This window comes from Boleophthalmus pectinirostris, unplaced genomic scaffold (assembly GCF_026225935.1).
Source record: "Boleophthalmus pectinirostris isolate CB_2022bp ecotype Guang Dong unplaced genomic scaffold, ASM2622593v1 HiC_scaffold_3, whole genome shotgun sequence".
Taxonomy (NCBI): domain Eukaryota; kingdom Metazoa; phylum Chordata; class Actinopteri; order Gobiiformes; family Gobiidae; genus Boleophthalmus; species Boleophthalmus pectinirostris.
Window position 1 is genome coordinate 167035 of NW_026571299.1, and position 24788 is coordinate 191822.

A 24788-nucleotide genomic window follows, 5' to 3' on the forward strand; every position below is an offset into this window, starting at 1 on the left:
TTTTGTGTTTGTGTTTTGTGTTTTTGTGTTTGTGTTTTGTGTTTTGTGTTTGTGTTTGTTGGTTTAGTTTGTGTTTGTGTTTGTGTTTTGGTGGGTTTTGGGTTTTGGGTTTTGGGTTTAGGGTTTTGGGTTTAGGGTTTTGGGTTTAGGGTTTGGGTTTAGTTTTGGGTTTAGGGTTTAGGGTTTGGGGTTTGGTTTAGGGTTTGGTTTAGTTTTGGGTTTTGGGTTTAGGGTTTGGGTTTAGTTTTGGGTTTAGGGTTTTGGGTTTAGGGTTTGGGTTTAGGGTTTGGGTTTAGTTTTGGGTTTTTGGGTTTGGGTTTGGGTTTTGGGTTAGGGTTTTTGGGTTTGGGTTTGGGTTTAGTTGGGTTTAGGGTTTAGGGTTTTGGGTTTGGGTTTAGGGTTTTGGGTTTTGGGTTTTGGGTTTAGGGTTTAGGGTTTTGGGTTTAGGGTTTTTTTGGGTGCGCTGGAGTTTGGGGTTTTAGGGTATTTGTGGATGTGGTCGTATTCTCATGTGTCTGGTGATGCCAATAAAAGCCGGAGAGGCCAACAGCAGTTCATTTTTTGTATGTCTTTATTTCACCTCGCTGACATGAATGGATCCTTCCGCGTCCTAAATTGCGGCGTTGTAGCTTTTCGTTTGTCAAGAACAGGTGAATTGTTACAGTAGGAACAGTTACTGTAGTATAATAGTACGAATAATAGTAGTAATAGGAGTAATAGTACTAGAGTAAAAGTACCTCTGCTTCAGTAGAATCAGGAGCTGTTCTCGTTTGTACAGCGCCTCCTGGAGGATAGAGCCCATACTGCAGTCCTCCTGCAGCTCCACAAGTCCCCCCCCTCCTCTCAGAGGGGTCAGCGGGGTCGGAGGGGTCAGCGGGGTCGGAGGGGTCAGCGGGGTCGGAGGGGTCAGGGGGTCAGAGGGGTCAGAGGGTCAGGGCTTTCCTGATGGTCTGAGTCCGGCTCCACTCTGCACAGATCCTTTTGAAACTCGTCCTCTGCTGCAGCGAGTCCCTGATCACAACCAAATCATAAATAATAATAATAATAATAATAATAATAATAATAATAATAATAGTTGTTCATATTATTACTCTTGTATGTATTTATTTTTTCTGCCCACAGGTGTCTCAGACCTCAGTGTAAAACTTGAATCCGCCTTCGTCTTGGTGCAGGTTCTGCTCTAAAATCTGTGGAAACTGAAAATCTCCTTGTTTCTGATTCATGTTTGTTTATTTAAAGCAACGATTCCCTGAACCAAGACGGAGACACAGAGGAGACACAGATGAGACACACAGGTGAGACACACAGGTGAGACACACAGGTGAGACACAGATGAGACACACAGGTGAGACACAGGTGAGACACACAGGTGAGACACACAGGTGAGACACAGGTGAGACACACAGGTGAGACACACAGGTGAGACACACAGACACACAGGTGAGACACAGATGAGACACACAGGTGAGACACACAGGTGAGACACACAGGTGAGACACAGATGAGACACACAGGTGAGACACAGGTGAGACACACAGGTGAGACACAGGTGAGACACACAGGTGAGACACAGGTGAGACAGGTGAGACACAGGTGAACACACAGGTGAGACACAGATGATGAGACACACACAGGTGAGACACACAGGTGAGACACAGGTGAGACACACAGGTGAGACACAGGTGAGACACAGGTGACACAGGTGAGACACAGATGAGACACACAGGTGAGACACAGGTGAGACACAGGTGAGACACAGGTGGACACACAGGTGAGACACAGGTGAGACACAGGTGAGACACACACAGGTGAGACACAGGTGAGACACAGGTGAGACACAGGTGAGACACACAGGTGAGACACAGGTGAGACACAGATGAGACACAGATGAGACACAGGTGAGACACACAGGTGAGGGACACAGGTGAGACACAGGTGAGACACACAGGTGAGACACAGGTGAGACACAGGTGAGACACAGGTGAGGGACACAGGTGAGGGACAGGTGAGGGACACAGGTGAGGGACACAGGTGAGAGACACAGGTGAGAGGGACACAGGTGAGAGACACAGGTGAGACACACAGGTGAGACACAGGTGAGACACAGGTGAGACACACAGGTGAGGGACACAGGTGAGACACAGGTGAGGGACACAGGTGAGGGACACAGGTGAGAGACACAGGTGAGACACAGGTGAGACACAGGTGAGACACAGGTGACACAGGTGAGACACAGGTGAGAGACACAGGTGAGACACAGGTGAGAGATACAGGTGAGAGACACAGGTGAGGGACACAGGTGAGAGACACAGGTGAGACACAGGTGAGGGACACAGGTGAGGACAGGTGAGGGACAGGTGAGGGACACAGGTGAGAGGAGACAGGTGAGGGACACAGGTGAGAGACACAGGTGAGGGACACAGGTGAGACACAGGTGAGAGACACAGGTGAGAGACACAGGTGAGGACACAGGTGACACAGGTGAGGGACACAGGTGAGAGACACAGGTGAGGGACACAGGTGAGAGACACAGGTGAGAGACACAGGTGAGAGACACAGGTGAGGGACACAGGTGAGACAGGTGAGACACAGGTGACACAGGTGAGAGACACAGGTGAGACACAGATGAGATGAGACACAGGTGAGACACAGGTGAGAGACACAGGTGAGACACAGATGAGACACAGGTGAGACACAGGTGAGGGACACAGGTGAGACACAGGTGAGAGACACAGGTGAGAGACACAGGTGAGGACACAGGTGAGAGGAGCACAGGTGAGGGACACAGGTGAGACACAGGTGAGGACACAGGTGAGAGACACAGGTGAGGACACAGGTGAGAGACACAGGTGAGGGACACAGGAGACACAGGTGAGAGAGGAGGGAGACACAGGTGAGGGACACAGGTGAGACACAGGTGAGACAAGGTGAGGGACACAGGTGAGGACACAGGTGACACAGGTGAGAGACACAGGTGAGGGAGGTGAGGGACACAGGTGAGGGACACAGGTGAGACACACAGGTGAGAGACACAGGTGAGGGACACAGGTGAGGGACACAGGTGAGGGACACAGGTGAGGGACACAGGTGAGACACACAGGTGAGGGACACAGGTGAGACACAGGACACAGGTGAGGGACACAGGTGAGGGACACAGGTGAGTTGTGAGCGCGCTCAGTACCTCCCGGTGGACTCGGAGCACGGCGGCCATCTTAGGACTGTCTCTGAGCTCCGGCGTCAGGAGCGACTGAACACACAAAATGGCCTCCCACATCTGCAGCGCTCTGATCCACCTGTGAGACTTGTCCAGGTGAAGACGAGACACGAGACACGAGAGACGAGAGGAGACGCACGACAAGAGGAGACGAGGAGCGTCTGAAGACATCTGCACCTCCATCTGCAGGACAGACGACACGTGAGATGAGAGGAGAGAAGAGAGAGGAGGAGAGGAGAGAGGAGAGAGGAGAGAGAGAGAGAGGAGAGAGGAGAGAGGAGAGAGGAGAGAGGAGGAGGAGAGGAGAGGAGAGAGAAGAGGAGGTTAGGGTTAGGCTTTCTCTCCTCCCTCTCTTCCTCTCCTCCTCTCTCAGTTCCTTTTCTTCCTCTCCTCCTCTCAGTTCCTTCTCTTCCTCTCCTCCTCTCTCAGTTCCTTCTCTTCCTCTCCTCCTTCTCTCCTCCTCTCAGTTCCTTCTCTTCCTCTCCTCCTCTCAGTTCCTTCTCTTTCTCACCTCCTCTCTCAGTTCCTTTTCTTTCTCGCTCTTTTCTTCGTACAGTTTGATTCGTTCTTGGAGGTTCTTCTGGAACCTTCTCGTCTCATTACCGTCTTTGGTGTTTTTCCTTCTGGCTCGGCTCTGAAAAAGAGAGAGCCACATGAGCCACAGAGAGAGAGAGAGCCACGTGAGCCACAGAGAGAGAGAGAGAGAGAGAGATGAGCCACATGAGCCACAGAGAGAGAGAGAGAGAGAGAGAGCCACGAGAGTGATGAGCCACATGAGCCAGAGCCACAGAGAGAGCCACAGAGAGAGAGAGCCACATGAGCCACAGAGAGAGACAGAGAGAGCCACATGAGCCACAGAGAGAGAGAGCCACGTGAGCCACATGAGCCACAGAGAGAGACAGAGCCACATGAGCCACATGAGCCACAGAGAGAGACAGAGCCACATGAGCCACATGAGCCACAGAGAGAGAGAGAGAGCCACATGAGCCACATGAGCCACAGAGCCACAGAGCCACAGAGAGACAGAGCCACATGAGCCACAGAGAGAGAGAGAGAGAGAGCCACATGAGCCACAGAGAGAGAGAGAGAGCCACGTGAGCCACATGAGCCACAGAGAACCACAGAGAGAGAGAGAGAGAGCCACATGAGCCACATGAGCCACGTGAGCCACAGAGAGAGAGAGAGACGTGAGCCACATGAGCCACAGAGAGAGAGAGACATTGGTTCAGTCCTGGTTTAGTCCTGGTTCGGTCCTGGTTCAGTCCCGGTGTAGTCCTGGTTCGGTCCCGATTCGGTCCTGGTTCGGTTCTGGTTCGGTCCTGGTTCAGTCCCGGTGTAGTCCCGGTGTAGTCCTGGTTCAGTCCCGGTGTAGTCCCGGTTCAGTCCCGGTGTAGTCCCGGTTCAGTCCCGGTGTAGTCCCGGTTCGGTCCTGGTTCAGTCCCGGTGTAGTCCCGGTGTAGTCCCGGTGTAGTCCCGGTGTAGTCCCGGTTCAGTCCTGGTTCAGTCCCGGTGTAGTCCTGGTTCGGTCCCGGTTCGGTTCTGGTTCGGTCCTGGTTCGGTCCTGGTTCGTTCCCGGTGTAGTCCCGGTTCGGTCCTGGTTCAGTCCCGGTGTAGTCCCGGTGTAGTCCCGGTTCGGTCCCGGTGTAGTCCTGGTTCGGTCCCGGTTCAGTCCCGGTGTAGTCCTGGTTCGGTCCCGGTTCGGTTCTGGTTCGGTCCTGGTTCGGTCCTGGTTCAGTCCTGGTTCAGTCCCGGTGTAGTCCCGGTTCGGTCCTGGTTCGGTCCCGGTGTAGTCCCGGTGTAGTCCTGGTTCGGTCCCGGTCCGGTCCTGGTTCAGTCCCGGTGTAGTCCTGGTTCAGTCCCGGTTCAGTCCCGGTGTAGTCCTGGTTCGGTCCCGGTTCGGTTCTGGTTCGGTCCTGGTTCGGTCCTGGTTCAGTCCTGGTTCAGTCCCGGTGTAGTCCCGGTTCGGTCCTGGTTCGGTCCCGGTGTAGTCCTGGTTCGGTCCCGGTTCGGTCCTGGTTCGGTCCTGGTTCGGTTCTGGTTCGGTCCTGGTTCGGTCCGGTCCTGGTTCGGTTCTGGTTCGGTCCTGGTTCGGTTCTGGTTCGGTCCTGGTTCGGTCCTGGTTCGGTCCGGTCCTGGTTCGGTTCTGGTTCGGTCCTGGTTCGGTTCTGGTTCGGTTCTGGTTCGGTCCCGGTTCGGTCCTGGTTCGGTTCTGGTTCAGTCCCGGTTCAGTCCCGGTGTAGTCCTGGTTCGGTCCTGGTTCGGTCCCGGTTCGGTTCTGGTTCGGTCCTGGTTCGGTCCCGGTTCGGTTCTGGTTCGGTCCTGGTTCGGTCCTGGTTCAGTCCCGGTGTAGTCCCGGTGTAGTCCTGGTTCGGTCCCGGTTCGGTCCTGGTTCGGTCCTGGTTCGGTTCTGGTTCGGTCCTGGTTCGGTTCTGGTTCGGTCCTGGTTCGGTCCGGTTCGGTCTGGTTCGGTCTCGGTTCGGTCCTGGTTCGGTCCTGGTTCGGTCCTGGTTCGGTCCTGGTTCGGTCCGGTCCTGGTTCGGTCCTGGTTCGGTTCTGGTTCAGTCCCGGTTCAGTCCCGGTTCAGTCCCGGTGTAGTCCTGGTTCGGTCCCGGTTCGGTCCTGGTTCGGTTCTGGTACGGTCCCGGTTCGGTCCCGGTTCAGGGAGGTCTGTGATGTCACCAGGAGCGTCTCTTGGCTCCGCCTCCACTCGTCCAGCGCTCGTTGCACTTTGGCCTGAAGAACAGCAGGGGGCAGCACCAGGCACCGGTCCAACACCGACGCACACTTCACATACTCCAACTCCAACCGCAGGACGTCCAACGAGGACAGGAGGACACAGGAGGACAGGAGACGACTGTGGAGGAGACCACACGTGAGAGGAGGACACAGGAGGACAGGAGGAGGACACAGGAGGACAGGAGGACAGGAGGACAGGAGGACAGAGGAGGACAGGAGGACAGGAGGACAGGAGGACAGAGGAGGACAGAGGAGAACAGGAGGACAGAGGAGGACAGGAGGACAGAGGAGGGAGGAGAGGAGGAGGAGAGGAGACAGAGGAGGACAGAGGACAGAGGAGGACAGGAGGAGGAGGACAGAGGAGAGAGGACAGGAGACAGAGGACAGAGGAGGACAGGGAGGACAGAGGAGGACAGGAGGACAGAGGAGGACAGGAGGACAGAGGAGGACAGGAGGACAGAGGAGGACAGGAGGACAGGAGGACTGTGGAGGAGACCACACGTGAGAGGAGGACACAGGAGGACAGAGGAGGACAGAGGAGGACAGAGGAGGACAGGAGGACAGAGGAGGACAGAGGAGGACAGGAGGACAGAGGACAGAGGAGGGACAGGAGGACAGGAGGACAGGAGACAGGAGGACTGAGGAGACCACACGTGAGAGGACAGGAGACAGAGGAGGACAGAGGAGGACAGAGGAGGACAGAGGAGGACAGAGGAGGACAGAGGACAGGAGGACAGGAGGAGGACAGAGGAGGACAGAGGAGGACAGAGGAGGACAGAGGAGGACAGAGGAGGACAGGAGGACAGGAGGACAGAGGAGGACAGGAGGACAGGAGGACAGAGGAGGACAGAGGAGGACAGAGGACAGAGGAGGACAGGAGGACAGAGGAGGACAGAGGAGGACAGAGGAGGACAGAGACAGAGGAGGACAGAGGAGGACAGGAGGACAGGAGGACAGAGGAGGACAGAGGAGGACAGGAGGACAGAGGACAGGAGGACAGGAGGACAGAGGAGACAGGACAGAGAGGACAGAGGAGGACAGAGGAGGACAGAGGAGGACAGAGGAGGACAGGAGGACAGGAGACAGAGGAGGACAGAGGAGGACAGAGAGGACAGAGGAGGACAGGAGGACAGGGAGGACAGAGGACAGGAGGACAGGGACAGAGGAGGACAGAGGAGGACAGAGGAGAGGACAGGAGGACAGGAGGACAGAGAGGACAGAGAGGACAGGAGGACAGGAGGACAGAGGAGGACAGGAGGAGGACAGGAGGACAGAGGAGGACAGAGAGGACAGAGAGGACAGGAGGAGGACAGAGGAGGACAGAGGAGGACAGGAGACAGGAGGACAGGACAGGAGAGGAGGACACAGGAGGACAGAGGAGGACAGAGGAGGACAGAGGACAGGAGGACAGGAGGACAGAGGAGAAGAGGAGGACAGAGGAGGACAGAGGAGGACAGGAGGACAGGAGGACAGAGGAGGACAGGAGGACAGAGGAGGACAGGAGGACAGAGGAGGACAGAGAGGACAGAGGAGGACAGAGGAGGACAGAGGACAGAGGAGGACAGAGGACAGAGGAGGACAGAGGAGGACAGAGGACAGAGGAGGACAGAGGAGAGACAGAGGAGGAGGACAGGGAGGACAGGAGGACAGAGAGGACAGAGGAGGAGGACAGAGGAGGACAGAGGAGGACAGGAGGACAGAGGAGGACAGAGGAGGCAGGAGGACAGAGGACAGGAGGACAGGAGGACAGGAGGACAGGAGGACAGAGGAGGACAGAGGAGGACAGAGGACAGAGGAGGACAGGAGGAGGACAGAGGAGAGACAGAGGACAGAGACAGGACAGGAGGACAGGAGGACAGAGAGGACAGAGGACAGGAGGACAGAGGAGGACAGGAGGACAGGAGGACAGAGGACGGAGGAGGACAGGAGGACAGGAGGACAGGAGGACAGAGGACAGAGGAGGACAGGAGGACAGGAGGACAGAGGACAGAGGAGGACAGGAGGACAGGAGGACAGGAGGACAGAGGACAGAGGAGGACAGGAGGACAGGAGGACAGGAGGAGGACAGAGAGGGACAGGAGGACAGGAGGACAGAGGAGGACAGAGGACAGGGAGGACAGAGAGGACAGGAGGACAGAGGAGGACAGGAGGACAGGAGGACAGAGGACAGGAGGACAGGAGGACAGAGGAGGACAGGAGGACAGAGGACAGAGGAGGACAGGAGGACAGAGGAGGACAGAGGAGGACAGGAGGACAGGAGGACAGGAGGACAGGAGGACAGGAGGACAGGAGGACAGGAGGACAGAGGACAGGAGGACAGAGGAGGACAGAGGAGGACAGAGGAGGACAGGAGGACAGAGGAGGACAGAGGAGGACAGGAGGACAGGAGGACAGGGAGGACAGAGGAGGACAGAGGACAGGAGGACAGAGGACAGAGGAGGACAGAGGAGGAGGACAGGAGGACAGGGAGAGACAGGAGGACAGAGGACAGAGGAGGACAGGAGGACAGGAGGACAGAGGACAGAGGAGGACAGGAGGACAGAGGAGGACAGAGGACAGAGGACAGAGGACAGAGGACAGGGAGGACAGGGAGGACAGGAGGACAGAGGAGGACAGGAGGACAGAGGACAGAGGACAGAGGAGGAGGAGGACAGAGAGGACAGGAGGACAGAGGAGGAGGACAGAGGACAGGACAGGAGAGGACAGGAGGACAGGAGGACAGGAGGACAGGACAGAGGAGGACAGAGAGGACAGGACAGAGGAGGACAGGAGGACAGAGGAGGACAGGAGGACAGAGGAGGACAGAGGAGGACAGGAGGACAGAGCAGAGGACAGACAGAGGACAGAGGACAGGGACAGAGGAGGACAGGAGGACAGGAGGACAGAGGAGGACAGGAGGACAGAGGAGGACAGAGGAGGACAGAGGAGGACAGGAGGACAGGAGGACAGGAGGAGGACAGGAGGACAGAGAGGACAGGAGGACAGGAGGAGGACAGAGGAGGACAGAGAGGACAGGAGGACAGAGGACAGAGGACAGAGACAGAGGAGGACAGAGGAGGAGGACAGGGAGGACAGAGAGGACAGAGGAGGACAGAGGAGGACAGGAGGACAGGAGGACAGAGGAGGACAGAGGAGGACAGAGGAGGACAGGAGGAGGACAGGGAGGACAGGAGGACAGAGGAGACAGGAGGACAGAGGAGGCAGAGGAGACAGAGAGGACAGGAGGACAGGAGGACAGAGGAGGACAGAGGAGGACAGGAGGACAGGAGGACAGGAGGACAGAGGACAGGGAGGACAGAGGAGGAGGACAGGAGGACAGAGGACAGAGGAGGACAGGAGGAGGACAGGAGGACAGAGGACAGGAGGACAGGAGGACAGGACAGGAGGAGGACAGAGACAGACAGAGGAGGACAGGAGGACAGAGGACAGAGGAGGAGGACAGGAGGACAGGAGGACAGGAGGACAGAGGACAGAGGAGGACAGGAGGACAGAGGACAGGACAGGAGAGGAGGACAGGAGGACAGAGGAGGACAGAGGAGGAGAGGACAGGAGGACAGGAGGACAGAGGAGGACAGAGAGGACAGGAGGACAGGAGGACAGAGGACAGAGGACAGAGGAGGACAGGAGGACAGGAGGAGGAGGACAGAGGAGGACAGGGGACAGGAGGACAGGACAGAGGAGGACAGAGGAGGACAGGAGGACAGGACAGAGGAGGACAGAGGAGGACAGAGGACAGGACAGAGAGGACAGAGGAGGAGGAGGACACAGGAGGACAGAGGAGGACAGAGGAGGACAGGAGGACAGAGGAGGACAGAGAGGACAGGAGGACAGAGGACAGGAGGACAGGAGGACAGAGGAGGACAGAGGAGGACAGAGGACAGGGACAGGAGGACAGGAGGACAGAGGACAGGAGGACAGGAGGACAGAGGAGGACAGGAGGACAGGAGGACAGGAGGACAGGAGGACAGGAGGAGGACAGGAGGACAGGAGGACAGAGGAGGACAGGAGGACAGGACAGGACAGGAGGACAGGAGGACAGGAGGACAGGAGGACAGGAGGACAGGAGGACAGGAGGACAGGAGGACAGAGGACAGAGGACAGGACAGAGGACAGGACAGAGGAGAGGACAGAGGAGGACAGGAGGACAGAGACAGGACAGAGACAGGAGGACAGGACAGGAGGACAGGGAGGACAGGAGGACAGAGGACAGAGGAGGACAGAGGAGGACAGGAGGACAGGAGGACAGGAGGACAGGAGGACAGAGGAGGACAGGAGGACAGGAGGACAGGAGGACAGGAGGACAGGAGGAGGACAGGAGGACAGGAGGACAGAGGAGTGGTGGAGTAGGTCAGACCTGAAGAAGGCTCTGCACTGCCCCCTGGTGTCCCTCTGCTGTGTCAGTTCCCTCTGCACTGCCCCCTGTGGCTCCTCTGTGGCGCAGCACCTCCCCTCCTCCGTCTGGGACACAGACAGGTGCGGCCCTGCCCTCGTGTCCTCCAGCAGGTCACTCAGCCCCTGTAACGTGTGACCATCACATCAGCTCCTTAATGTAAACAGAGTGTGTGAAACAGAGCTCAGTGTTGGACCTTCTTGATGTGAGTCGCTGCCTCTTGGTCCAGATGTTTAATGAGCTCAGACTCATCTTTGATCTGAGACACCAGAAGATCTCTCCAGGACTGAAGGAGAAGCACACACTCAGCAGGAGGGAGGGGCGACAGGGGCGACAGGGGCGACAGGGGCGACAGGGGCGACAGGGGGGAAGGAGAAGAGGAGGAAGAGGAGGAGAGGAGGCTCTGCTGCTGTTGTCTGTGGAGACGCCACTGAGGAGAGAGAGAAGAGAATGAGTGTGTGTGTATAAATGTGTGTATAGATGTGTGTACACATGTGTGTGTATATAGATGTGTATATAGATGTGTGTATAGATGTGTGTACACATGTGTGTGTGTATATAGATGTGTGTACACATGTGTGTGTATAGATGTGTGTACACATGTGTGTGTATATAGATGTGTATATATGATGTGTGTATATAGATGTGTGTACACATGTGTGTGTGTATATAGATGTGTGTACACATGTGTGTGTATAGATGTGTGTACACATGTGTGTGTATAGATGTGTGTACACATGTGTGTGTATATAGATGTGTATATAGATGTGTGTAAAGATGTGTGTACACATGTGTGTGTATAGATGTGTGTACACATGTGTGTGTATAGATGTGTGTACACATGTGTGTGTATAGATGTGTGTACACATGTGTGTGTATATAGATGTGTATATAGATGTGTGTACACATGTGTGTGTGTATAGTGTGTATAGATGTGTGTACACATGTGTGTGTATAGATGTGTGTACACATGTGTGTGTATAGATGTGTGTACACATGTGTGTGTATATAGATGTGTATATAGATGTGTGTATAGATGTGTGTACACATGTGTGTGTATATAGATGTGTATATAGATGTGTGTAAAGATGTGTGTGTGCATGTGTGTGTATAGATGTGTGTACACATGTGTGTGTATAGATGTGTGTACACATGTGTGTGTATAGATGTGTGTATAGATGTGTGTACACATGTGTGTGTATAGATGTGTGTACACATGTGTGTGTATATAAATGTGTATATAGATGTGTGTAAATATGTGTGTACACATGTGTGTGTATATAAATGTGTATATAGATGTGTGTAAAGATGTGTGTACACATGTGTGTGTATAGATGTGTGTACACATGTGTGTGTATAGATGTGTGTACACATGTGTGTGTATATAGATGTGTGTATAGATGTGTGCACACATGTGTGTGTGTATATAGATGTGTATATAGATGTGTGTATAGATGTGTATATAGATGTGTGTATAGATGTGTGCACACATGTGTGTGTATAGATGTGTGTACACATGTGTGTGTATATAGATGTGTATATAGATGTGTGTATAGATGTGTGTACACATGTGTGTATAGATGTGTGTGTGCATGTGTGTATATAGATGTGTGTACACATGTGTGTGTATAGATGTGTGTACACATGTGTGTGTATAGATGTGTGTACACATGTGTGTGTATATAGATGTGTATATAGATGTGTGTATAGATGTGTGTACACATGTGTGTGTACACATGTGTGTGTATAGATGTGTGTACACATGTGTGTGTATATAGATGTGTATATAGATGTGTGTACACATGTGTGTGTATATAGATGTGTGTATAGATGTGTGTATAGATGTGTGTACACATGTGTGTGTATATAGATGTGTATATAGATGTGTGTATAGATGTGTGTACACATGTGTGTGTATATAGATGTGTATATAGATGTGTGTAAAGATGTGTGTGTGCATGTGTGTATATAGATGTGTGTCGGGGTCAGTACTATGTTGGTGAGGGCGTCTCTTCGTTTCTGGAGCAGGTCACAGCGCAGCATCTTCTTCTTCTCCTTCATCGTGTCCTCCAGCCTCTGCCTCAGCACCAGCGCCTCCTGCTGGCCTCTGTCGTACGGCGCCTCCACAGCCCCGCCTCCAGCCCCGCCCCCAGCCCCACCTCCAGCCCCGCCCCTGAAATAACACAAAGGGGGAGGAGCGTCAAACAGAGCAGACCTACACGTACGCTACGTACCTACACTACACATAAGTCGACAAAAACAGAAAAACAGACACACACACACAGACACACACACACACAGACACACACACACACACACACACACACACAGATGTACACAGGTGTACACAGATACTGTACATTTAGCACCATATAAAAACTACAATAACACTGCGTTAACCTGAGCCGCTCGTACTAAATGCCGGAGAAGAGGTGAGTTTTCAGTCTCGTCTTAAACTGAGAGGATCTGACAGGAAGAGGAAGGATCTGCTTCATCATGTTTCAGATTTATGATGTTTCATTCTCGTCTAGATGTCGTTTATTTTAAACAACTTGTCAAGTAAAATGATCTGTCCATGCAGCGAGATCATTTCACTATTTTAAAGTCATTATAAGGACCTCCTCCTGCTGTGAGGACCACTCTGACCTCCTGCTGCTGTGAGGTCCACTCTGACCTCCTGCTGCTGTGAGGTCCACTCTAACCTCCTCCTCCTGCTGTGAGGTCCACTCTAACCTCCTCCTCCTGCTGTGAGGTCCACTCTGACCTCCTCCTGCTGTGAGGACCACTCTGACCTCCTGCTGCTGTGAGGTCCACTCTGACCTCCTGCTACTGTGAGGTCCACTCTAACCTCCTCCTCCTGCTGTGAGGTCCACTCTGACCTCCTCCTGCTGCTGTGAGGTCCACTCTGACCTCCTCCTGCTGCTGTGAGGTCCACTCTGACCTCCTCCTCCTGCTGTGAGGTCCACTCTGACCTCCTGCTGCTGTGAGGTCCACTCTGACCTCCTCCTGCTGCTGTGAGGTCCACTCTGACCTCCTGCTGCTGTGAGGTCCACTCTGACCTCCTCCTCCTGCTGTGAGGTCCACTCTGACCTCCTCCTGCTGTGAGGTCCACTCTGACCTCCTCCTGCTGCTGTGAGGTCCACTCTGACCTCCTCCTGCTGCTGTGAGGTCCACTCTGACCTCCTTGTGTTTGGTAGGACTTGAGTATGAGAGGAAGACTCACTGTGAGAAGTTGTCAGAGATCAGACTGTGGAGAGTCTGGAGACTCTGCACCAGGAGCCTCCTGTGAGTCTGACGCTCAGACAGAAGAAACCTCATCAGAGCCACAACCTCGTCCCACACCTGCTCCAGGACGTCCTACACAGAGGAGACCTGGTTCAGTCCTGGTTCAGTCCTGGTTTAGTCCTGGTTCAGTCCTGGTTTAGACCTGGTTTAGTCCTGGTTTAGTCCTGGTTTAGTCCTGGTTTAGACCTGGTTTAGTCCTGGTTCAGTCCTGGTTCAGTCCTGGTTTAGTCCTGGTTTAGACCTGGTTTAGACCTGGTTTAGTCCTGGTTTAGTCCTGGTTTAGTCCTGGTTTAGTCCTGGTTTAGACCTGGTTTAGTCCTGGTTTAGACCTGGTTTAGTCCTGGTTTAGACCTGGTTTAGTCCTGGTTTAGTCCTGGTTTAGACCTGGTTTAGTCCTGGTTAGTCCTGGTTTAGTCCTGGTTTAGTCCTGGTTTAGACCTGGTTTAGTCCTGGTTTAGACCTGGTTCAGTCCTGGTTCAGTCCTGGTTTAGTCCTGGTTCAGTCCTGGTTTAGACCTGGTTTAGACCTGGTTTAGACCTGGTTTAGTCCTGGTTTAGACCTGGTTTAGTCCTGGTTTTAGTCCTGGTTTAGTCCTGGTTTAGACCTGGTTTAGACCTGGTTTAGACCTCCTGGTTTAGACCTGGTTTAGACCTGGTTTAGACCTGGTTTAGACCTGGTTTAGTCCTGGTTTAGTCCTGGTTTAGTCCTGGTTTAGTCCTGGTTTAGTCCTGGTTTAGTCCTGGTTTAGACCTGGTTTAGTCCTGGTTTAGACCTGGTTTAGACCTGGTTTAGACAGTCCTGGTTTAGTCCTGGTTTAGTCCTGGTTTAGACCTGGTTTAGACCTGGTTTAGACCTGGTTTAGTCCTGGTTTAGACCTGGTTTAGTCCTGGTTTAGACCTGGTTTCCTGGTTTAGTCCTGGTTTAGTCCTGGTTTAGACCTGGTTTAAGTCCTGGTTTAGTCCTGGTTTAGACCTGGTTTAGTTCCTGGTTTAGACCTGGTTTAGTAGTCCTGGTTTAGTCCTGGTTTAGTCCTGGTTTAGTCCTGGTTTAGACCTGGTTAGTCCTGGTTTAGTCCTGGTTTAGACCTGGTTTAGTCCTGGTTTAGACCTGGTTTAGTCCTGGTTTAGACCTGGTTTAGTCCTGGTTTAGTCCTGGTTTAGACCTGGTTTAGTCCTGGTTTAGTCCTGGTTTAGTCCTGGTTTAGACCTGGTTTAGTGGTTTAGTCCTGGTTTAGACCTGGTTTAGACCTGGTTTAGTCCTGGTTCAGTCCTGGTTTAGTCCTGGTTCAGTCCTGGTTTAGACCTGGTTTAGACCTGGTTTAGACCTGGTTTTAGACCTGGTTTTAGTCCTGGTTTAGTCCTGGTTTAGACCTGGTTTAGTCCTGGTTTAGACCTGGTTTAGACCTGGTTTAGTCCTGGTTTAGACCTGGTTTAGACCTGGTTTAGACCTGGTTTAGACCTGGTTTAGACCTGGTTTAGTCCTGGTTTAGACCTGACAGCTGAAGTACAGATGCTGCAGAGATGAGGAGGTGTTCTGGTCCATGTCTCCGGTCCTCGTGGCCTCCTCCAGCTCCTCGCAGAAGATCTGATGCACCTCCTCACGTCTCCTGTGAGTCAGGTCCCTCTGCACATGAGCCCGCGCCTCCTCCTGACGCCACAGCAGGAGGCGCCGACTCCACCTCCCACTCGCTCTGTGAACCTCCTCCAGGAGAGACCTGCAGAGGGGAGCACACTGCCAAGAAGAAGAAGAAGAAGAAGAGGAGGAGAGGGTCAGAGGAGGAGCACAGGAGCACACCTCTCCTCCTCCTCCTCCTCGTCCTCTGTCACCTCTGCTCCTCTGCTCCTCTGCGCCTCCTCCTCTCTCTCCTGTGCGTGTCGGAGGAGCTGAGCGTCGATGGCGTTTCTCGTTTCGTGGTTGAATTCTTCGATGAGGGCGTTGATCCTGTGGTGCTGCTCCTCCTGCAGTCGTCCCTCTAGCGCCATCATCTGGCCCTGCAGCACCTCCTCCAGCCTGTCCTCCACCGGGCCCTGCAGCACCTCCTCCAGCCTGTCCTCCACCGGGCCCTGCAGCACCTCCTCCAGCCTGTCCTCCGCCCCCGCCCCTCGCCTCAACAGCGCCACCATCAGGGCTCTCTGCAACTGCAACCGACACGTCTCCAGACGAGAGGAGGAGCAAAGACGAGAGGAGGACTCCAGACTGAGAGGAGGAGAGGGGAAAGGAGGAGAGGAGGAGAAGAGGAGGAGAAGAGGAGGAGAGGAGGAGAGGAGGAGAAGGGGGAGGAGAGGAGGAGAAGGGGGAGGGAGTCAAAGTAAAATTAAAGGTTCTATATTTGTCAAAACTGACTCTGAGCTTTAATCCATGTTCTTCTGTTCTTCTGTTGTTCTTCTGTTCTTCTGTTGTTCTTCTGTTGTTCTTCTGTTGTTCTTCTGTTGTTCTGTTGTTCTTCTGTTCTTCTGTTCTTCTGTTGTTCTTCTGTTCTTCTGTTCTGTTGTTCTTCTGTTGTTCTTCTGTTGTTCTGTTGTTCTGTTGTTCTTCTGTTGTTCTTCTGTTCTTCTGTTGTTCTTCTGTTGTTCTTCTGTTGTTCTTCTGTTGTTCTTCTGTTCTTCTGTTCTCGGTCACTCAGAGCTGGAGTTGTGTTTGTTTGAGTAACTCTTTATTATGAATCTGTTACATGTCCAAAGCTCTAGACACTGTTCCACCTTGTGATGTCATCAAGTGACAGTTTTGTATTTTATTTCTTGTGTTGATGTTGTTTTATGTGTTTTATCAGCATCAGTCATATCAGGAGAACACATGTCCCCGCCCCCCCAATCCTCGTGTCCCCGCCCCCCCGTCCTCGTGTCCCCCGCCCCCCCCATCCTCGTGTCCCCCCCCCGTCCTCGTGTCCCCGCCCCCCATCCTCGTGTCCCCGCCCCCCCATCCTCGTGTCCCGCCCCCGTCCTCGTGTCCCCGCCCCCGTCCTCGTGTCCCGCCCCCCGTCCTCGTGTCCCCGCCCCCCGTCCTCGTGTCCCCGCCCCCCGTCCTCGTGTCCCCGCCCCTCTATTTGTGAAGACGCACCTGTCCAGAGCGAGCTGCGTGTCCTGAGGTTCCTCTTGGATCATGATGTCCACCACTTTGTCCTCTGACTCGGTGTCCTCGGTCTGAGCGCCGCTGACCTGAGGGACGTCCAGCTGCAGGTCAGACGCTGCTCCAGGTCTCTGACACGAAGGGTCAAATAAAAATGTTAAAAACCACAGAGTTTTCTGTGATAAATGTGACTTTCTCATGTCCAAGTCGTGATGTACCAGTCTAGATTTTTCAATTCGATACTGATTTCGATATTATAGCTTTAAGTATCAGCTCACACCGATATTGGCCGATATCAACCAATCCCAGAGACTGAAAAACAACTTTATTTTCTTTAAAACAGAAATAAACCAAGACAAAACTGATCCAAAAGTTTTTCTCTCTGTAACAACTTTGTGAATAAAAGTTGAAAAGTCTTATTACATCCACATCTGTTCAACCAGGATATTGGATATCGGCTGAACTGATATGTGAAAACCGATATTCGAATCCCACAAATTCTCAGTATCGACGCTGATACCAGATCAGTGCCTCATCATCTGTGTTAAAAGTGAGTTTTACCTGTTTATGGCAAAGTCTCAGAGCGGCCCCGGGGTTCATCCTTTTCAGAAGCAAAAAACCCAAAAGAACCAGAACCAGAGACACGAGGAACCCCCCGAAGAACCCGGCGAAGTGCAGCACGTGCTGAGGAAACACCTGAGCGACACGGGACAGATGTGATCTTAACTTCAAAACTTAACTTCAAACTTGTCTCCTGCAAATTTGAAACATTGCAAAAATTAAATATATTTTTTTACGTGAACTAGAAAAATGCCCACGTTTACGTCAAGGTTCAATTTCTGTGACGTGTGAGGTGTCGGTGTGAGGTGTCGGTGTTGGTGTCGGTGTGAGGTGTCGGTGTGATGTGTCGCTGTGAGGTGTCGGTGGTACGTGTCGCTGTGAGGTGTCGGTGGTACGTGTCGCTGTGAGGTGTCGGTGGTAGGTGTCGCGTCGCTGTGAGGTGTCGGTGGTACGGTGTCGCTGTGAGGTGTCGGTGGTACGCGTCCGTGTGAGGTGTCGGTGGTACGCGTCGCTGTGTGAGGTGTCGGTGGTACGCGTCGCTGTGAGGTGTCGGTGGTACGCGGTGTCGCTGTGAGGTGTCGTCGTGTGAGGTGTCGGTGGTGTCGGTGGTACGCGTCGCTGTGAGGTGTCGGTGGTACGCGTCGCTGTGAGGTGTCGGTGGTACGCGTCGCTGTGAGGTGTCGGTGGTACGCGTCGCTGTGAGGTGTCGCTGTGAGGTGTCGGTGGTACGCGTCGGTGTGAGGTGTCGGTGGTACGTGTCGCTGTGAGGTGTCGGTGGTACGCGTCGCTGTGAGGTGTCGGTGGTACGTGTCGCTGTGAGGTGTCGGTGGTACGCGTCGCTGTGAGGTGTCGGTGGTACGCGTCGCTGTGAGGTGTCGTGTGAGGTGGTCGGTGGTACGTGTCGCTGTGAGGTGTCGGTGTGAGGTGTCGGTGGTACGTGTCGCTGTGAGGTGTCGGGTGGTACGCGTCGGCTGTGAGGTGTCGGTGGTACGTGTCGCTGTGAGGTGTCGGTGGTACGCGTCGCTGTGAGGTGTCGGTGTGAGGTGTCGGTGGTACGTGTCGCTGTGAGGTGTCGGTGGTACGCGTCGCTGTGAGGTGTCGGTGGTACGCGTCGCTGTGAGGTGTCGGTGGTACGCGTCGCTGTGAGGTGTCGGTGGTACGCGTCGCTGTGAGGTGTCGGTGGTACGCGTCGGTGTGAGGTGTCGGTGGTACGTGTCGCTGTGAGGTGTCGGTGGTACGCGTCGCTGTGAGGTGTCGGTGGTACGCGTCGCTGTGAGGTGTCGCTGTGAGGTGTCGGTGGTACGCGTCGCTGTGAGGTGTCGGTGGTACGCGTCGCTGTGAGGTGTCGCTGTGAGGTGTCGGTGGTACGTGTCGCTGTGAGGTGTCGGTGGTACGCGTCGCTGTGAGGTGTCGGTGGTACGCGTCGCTGTGAGGTGTCGGTGGTACGCGTCGCTGTGAGGTGTCGGTGGTACGCGTCGCTGTGAGGTGTCGGTGGTACGCGTCGCTGTGAGGTGTCGGTGGTACGTGTCGCTGTGAGGTGTCGGTGGTACGCGTCGCTGTGAGGTGTCGGTGGTACGTGTCGCTGTGAGGTGTCGGTGGTACGCGTCGCTGTGAGGTGTCGGTGTGAGGTGTCGGTGGTACGTGTCGCTGTGAGGTGTCGGTGGTACGTGTCGCTGTGAGGTGTCGCTGTGAGGTGTCGGTGGTACGCGTCGCTGTGAGGTGTCGGTGGTACGCGTCGCTGTGAGGTGTCGGTGGTACGCGTCGCTGTGAGGTGTCGGTGGTACGCGTCGCTGTGAGGTGTCGGTGGTACGCGTCGCTGTGAGGTGTCGGTGGTACGCGTCGCTGTGAGGTGTCGGTGTTGGACTCACTGTGAGTGTGGAGTTCACTCGTACGGTCAGATGAGCCGTCACAGGACCAAACATGTTTACATCATTCTGTGAAAGAAAAGAACAACTGTGAAGAGAGAAAGACGAGGTCAGGGGTCAGGGGTCAGTGGGTCAGTGGATCAGGGGTCAGTGGGTCAGTGGGTCAGGGGGCCAGGGGTCAGTGGGTCAGTGGGTCAGGGGGTCAGGGGTCAGTGGGTCAGGGGTCAGGGGTCAGGGGTCAGGGGGTCAGGGGTCAGTGGGTCAGGGGTCAGTGGGTCAGTGGGTCAGTGGGTCAGGGGTCAGTGGGTCAGGGGTCAGTGGGTCAGTGGGTCAGGGGTCAGTGGATCAGGGGTCAGTGGGGGGTCAGTGGGTCAGTGGGGTCAGTGGGTCAGTGGGGTCAGGGGTCAGGGGGGGTCAGTGGGTCAGGGGGTCAGGGGTCAGTGGATCAGGGGTCAGTGGGTCAGGGGTCAGTGGCAGTCAGGGGTCAGTGGATCAGGGGTCAGTGGGTCAGGGGGTCAGGGGTCAGTGGATCAGGGGTCAGGGGTCAGGGGTCAGTGGATCAGGGGTCAGTGGATCAGGGGTCAGGGGTCAGTGGGATCAGGGGTCAGTGGATCAGGGGGTCAGGGGTCAGTGGGTCAGGGGTCAGTGGGGGGTCAGTGGGTCAGTGGGGTCAGGGGTCAGTGGGATCAGGGGTCAGTGGGTCAGGGGTCAGTGGATCAGGGGTCAGTGGATCAGGGGTCAGGGGGTCAGGGGTCAGTGGATCAGGGGTCAGTGGATCAGGGGTCAGTGGGTCAGGGGTCAGGGGTCAGTGGATCAGGGGTCAGGGGTCAGGGGGTCAGGGGTCAGTGGGTCAGGGTCAGTGGGTCAGGGGTCAGTGGATCAGGGGTCAGTGGGTCAGGGGTCAGTGGGTCAGGGGTCAGGGGTGAGACCTGTGAGGCGTTGGAGAAGGTGAGATACGCTGGCAGCTCCAGGACTTCAGTCTTCGGGCTCCTGATGTGGGCGGAGTAATTCAACACCACCTGAGAGCCAGCTGCACACACACACACACACACACACACACTGTGACCTTTGACCCCAGCACACACACACACACACACACACACTGTGACCTTTGACCCCAGCACACACACACACACTGTGACCTTTGACCCCAGCTGCACACACACACACAGTGACCTTTGGCCTTTGAGCTGAAGGTCGTGGGTGACTTCTGTTACAGACTGTGGGTCACTCACCGTACAGAGCGTCTATGGCGAAGCTCTGGAACCCGGCCTCCACCTCTCTGCCCTCAGACCAGCCCAAGGACTGGACCTGGGACTGGACCTGGGACCGGACCTGAGGCCGGACCTGAGGCCGGACCTGAGGCCGGACCTGAGGCCGGACCTGAGACTGGACCTGGGTGAGGCCGGAGATGGAGTCCCGCACAGCCACCTGAGTGAGGTTGGAGGCGTGAGGAGGGCCCATGTGGTGGATGAGGAGGAAGATGGAGAGAAGAGGAGGATCAGAACCTGGCACCACCTACAGAACATGAGGAACAGCTGAAGAACCATCACACAGAACATGAGGAACAGCTGAAGAACCATCACACAGAACATGAGGAACAGCTGAAGAACCATCACACAGAACATGAGGAACAGCTGAAGAACCATCACACAGAACATGAGGAACAGCTGAAGAACGACCAAAACGTGAGGACTTGTTCATGTGTAGAGTTTTATAGACGACAGACTCATACCTGAGCACATTTGTGGAACGTGACTCCAAACTGAGACAGTTCTGGTCCAACCGAAACCTAAAACAAAACAACAACTGTAAGATTAGGTTACATAAGGACATATAATACTCCCTACAACTGTACAATAACTCAAGCTTATGTAACAGACTCGTATTTGACTCCAGTCTTGTTATTTTTGCTAGTCAGGACCTGTGGGAGGAGTCAGGACCTGTGGGAGGAGTCAGGGCCTGTGGGAGGACTGTGGGAGGAGTCAGGGCCTGTGGGAGGAGTCAGGGCCTGTGGGAGGAGTCAGGGCCTGTGGGAGGACTGTGGGAGGAGTCAGGGGAGAAGTCATTACCTGTGGGCGGAGGTGGTCAGGTGGACTCCTCCTTCTTCTGAGGAGCTGTGTGTTCGGGCTCAGAGGAGAGAGAAGGTCTGAGGAGAACATCTCTGAAACATCAAACCAAAAAGATAAAGACAAATAAACATGACAACAGTGAGGACCTAAACACACTGAACACTTCAGTGTGTACGTGAGTAACCTCACGAAACCACAGCCACGACGCAACACGAGGACGGATGGACGGGCCGTAACACGAGGACGGACGGACGGGCCGTAACACGAGGACGGACGGACGGGCCGTAACACGAGGACGGACGGACGCGCCGTCACACGAGGACGGACGGACGCGCCGTAACACGAGGACGGACGGACGGGCCGTAACACGAGGACGGACGGACGGGCCGTAACACGAGGACGGACGGACGGGCCGTAACACGAGGACGGACGGACGCGCCGTAACACGAGGACGGACGGACGGGCCGTCACACGAGGACGGACGGACGCGCCGTAACACGAGGACGGACGGACGCGCCGTCACACGAGGACGGACGGACGGGCCGTAACACGAGGACGGACGGACGGGCCGTAACACGAGGACGGACGGACGCGCCGTAACACGACGGACAGACGTAACACGAGGACGAACGGATGCGCCGTAACACGAGGACGGACAGACGCGCCGTAACACGAGGACGGACAGATGGGCCGTAACACGAGGACGGACAGATGGGCCGTAACACGAAAACAGACGGATGAGCCGTAACACGAGGACGGACGGATGCGCCGTAACACGAGGACGGACGGATGCGCCGTAACACGAGGACGGACGGATGCGCCGTAACACGAGGACGGACGGATGCGCCGTCACACGAGGACGGACAGATGGGCCGTAACACGAGGACGGACGGATGGGCCGTAACACGAGGACGGACAGATGGGCCGTAACACGAGGACAGACGGATGCGCCGTAACAGGAGGACAGACAGATGCGCCATAACACGAGGACGGACGGATAAGCCGCAACACGAGGACGGACGGATGAGCCGCAACACGAGGACGGACGGATGAGCCGCAACACGAGGACGGACGGATGGGCCGTAACACCAGGACGGATGGACAGACTGTTACATGACAGAACTAACAGTAGTAACAGGAAATGTCAGCACACGACTCCCCCTGGAGGAAAAACATAAAATAACATCTGACATATATAATGATCTTACCAGAGCTCACGAGTGTAGACTCTGCAGCGCCCCCAGGTGGACCTGAGACACACTGAGGACAAAAGGGTCAGTGAGGGTTAGGTTACATACAGTCTGTGTCAGTTATAAACGGTCTGTGTCAGTTATAAACGGTCTGTGTCAGTTATAAACGGTCTGTGTCAGTTATAAACGGTCTGTGTCAGTTATAAACGGTCTGTGTCAGTTATAAACAGGCTCCAGTAAAGACTCACCCCCGGAGAGTCCGCGGAGGAAGAAGCCGCCGTGTCCCGCAAAGACCCGACTCCAAACCCGCCTCCAGGTCCCCTCAGCCCGGCATATCCACCAGAACCTCCCGGAGCAGAACCTCCCGGAGCAGAACCTCCCGAAGCAGAACCTCCCGGAGCAGAACCTCCCGGAGCAGAACCTCCCGAAGCAGGGTACGGAACTGGAGAAGCAGGAGCCGGGATGAGACACGACGCCCGGAGGAGCACAACCCACACCGTGAAGGGGAAGAGCCGCATCCGTGCTACTCCGAACCACCGGGACCGAGCCGAACCCCCCGCACCGTCCGCTCCAGAACCCGCCGCACTGATTTAACGTTTAACGGTCCAAAGTAAATAAAGTAAATATAAACCCGTCCTCGCGGTGTTCTCCGCTCTGACCCGCTCACACAGACACCGGAGCGAGTTTCCTTCGGTTAAACGGGAAACAAACGCGGACATTTTAAAGTTTTAACACGGAACATCCTGCGGACACTTTTCCCAAACTTTTCCCAAACTTTGGAAAACTGCGGAGCGGAAGTGAACCTCTGTGAGCGCGTGTGTCCGCTTGGTGCCTTCAGAATAAAAGCACGGTGTTTTATTTAGACAAATTCATAAGATAATAGTTTTATAAGTGCGAGTTTAAACCATGAGATACACGTATTTACACGGAGTAAATATTTAAAGTGTTATTTTCTTAAGTATGATTAAGTAAAGCGATACTAAAACGTGACCGTTCTTTTACACTGAAGGGTCGGCTGTGTGTTTCCCTCACGCGCAGCAGGACCGTACACTGTTTATATAAATTATATTGTATATTTACTGTTTTATTAGACTTTATATTTTATCATTTGTATAAATTATACTGTATATATAAACTGTATATATACAGTTCATGAGCAGGAGCCAACATATCCATGGTTTTATTATTTAATGTCATTGTTATTGTTCTTTAAATTAATTTTGTATAAAATATTGAGTTTATTTAACCCTTTTACTTACACATTTTCACAGTAGTTTAACTTGAACTTGTGTTTTCTGCTGTAGGTTTTTCTCACAGACTTAAGTCCATAGGTGGGCGGTGGTGTAGGGCGACCAGACGGGACAGTCCCAGTTTTGAGCCTGTGTCTTTGTCTCTGCAGATTTATACAAAACCATTGATTTGTCCCAGTTTTATTGAAGAAATGTCCCAGGTGTCCCTATTTTGGACCAAAATGATCCTGCCAACGGTAAAGAGACACATAAATGGTCATTTTTTGGGGTAAAATACAGAAAAGCTGCTTAAAAATGACCAAAATACAAAGAAAACGTGACTATACTGACACATGTTGGACATGAATGAGCTGAGTGCAAAAGAGTTTTCTTTAATTACACTTTCAATTCACTATTTTATTATTATGAACCACCACAAACCAAGAGTGTCCCACTTTTTGATTTTGAAATTCTGGTCACCTTTTGGTAGTACTCACATTTACATTTACAAAATGTTACTGTAGGTCTCTAAAGTTACTTTAAGTTTTCCCAAATACTTTTTTACTACTATAATTTCTTGGACTACTTGGTACTTCTACTTGCGTAATATTAGTTTGAAGTAACGTTACTCTTACTCTAGTACAGTTTTTGTTTTTATTTTCACCACTGACAGGAACTACTGTCCACTGACAGGAACTACTGTCCACTGACAGGAACTACTGTCCACTCACAGGAACTACTGTCCACTCACAGGAACTACTGTCCACTGACAGGAACTACTGTCCACTGACAGGAACTACTGTCCACTGACAGGAACTACTGTCCACTCACAGGAACTACTGTCCACTCACAGGAACTACTGTCCACTCACAGGAACTACTGCCCACTGACAGGAACTACTGTCCACTGACAGGAACTACTGTCCACTGACAGGAACTACTGTCCACTCACAGGAACTACTGTCCACTGACAGGAACTACTGTCCACTCACAGGAACTACTGTCCACTGTACTGCCACTCACAGGAACTACTGTCCACTGACAGGAACTACTGTCCACTGACAGAACTACTGACAGGAACTACGTCCACTGACAGGAACTACTGTCCACACAGGAATACTGACTCACAGGAACTACTGTCCACTGACAGGAACTACTGTCCACTCACAGGAACTACTGTC

The 24788-nt window shown here is 53.8% G+C and overlaps 1 protein-coding gene across 1 annotated transcript; it reads right to left on the reverse strand.

Moving 5' to 3' along the window:
• Window positions 1-849: 849 nt before the first annotated feature.
• Window positions 850-23158, reverse strand: LOC110172947 (limbin). Its single transcript, XM_055160972.1, has 19 exons — window positions 22628-23158; window positions 22398-22449; window positions 21190-21281; window positions 20853-20909; window positions 20353-20635; window positions 20047-20147; window positions 19121-19186; window positions 17253-17387; window positions 16683-16822; window positions 15452-15821; window positions 15117-15356; window positions 13564-13697; window positions 12333-12513; window positions 10537-10770; window positions 10305-10465; window positions 5894-6068; window positions 3726-3848; window positions 3182-3397; window positions 850-1011 (listed from the first exon to the last, which is right to left on the reverse strand). The coding sequence occupies exons 1-19, from the start codon at window positions 22895-22897 to the stop codon at window positions 907-909; spliced, it is 3135 nt and encodes a 1044-aa protein (XP_055016947.1). The 5' UTR covers window positions 22898-23158; the 3' UTR covers window positions 850-906.
• Window positions 23159-24788: the final 1630 nt, after the last annotated feature.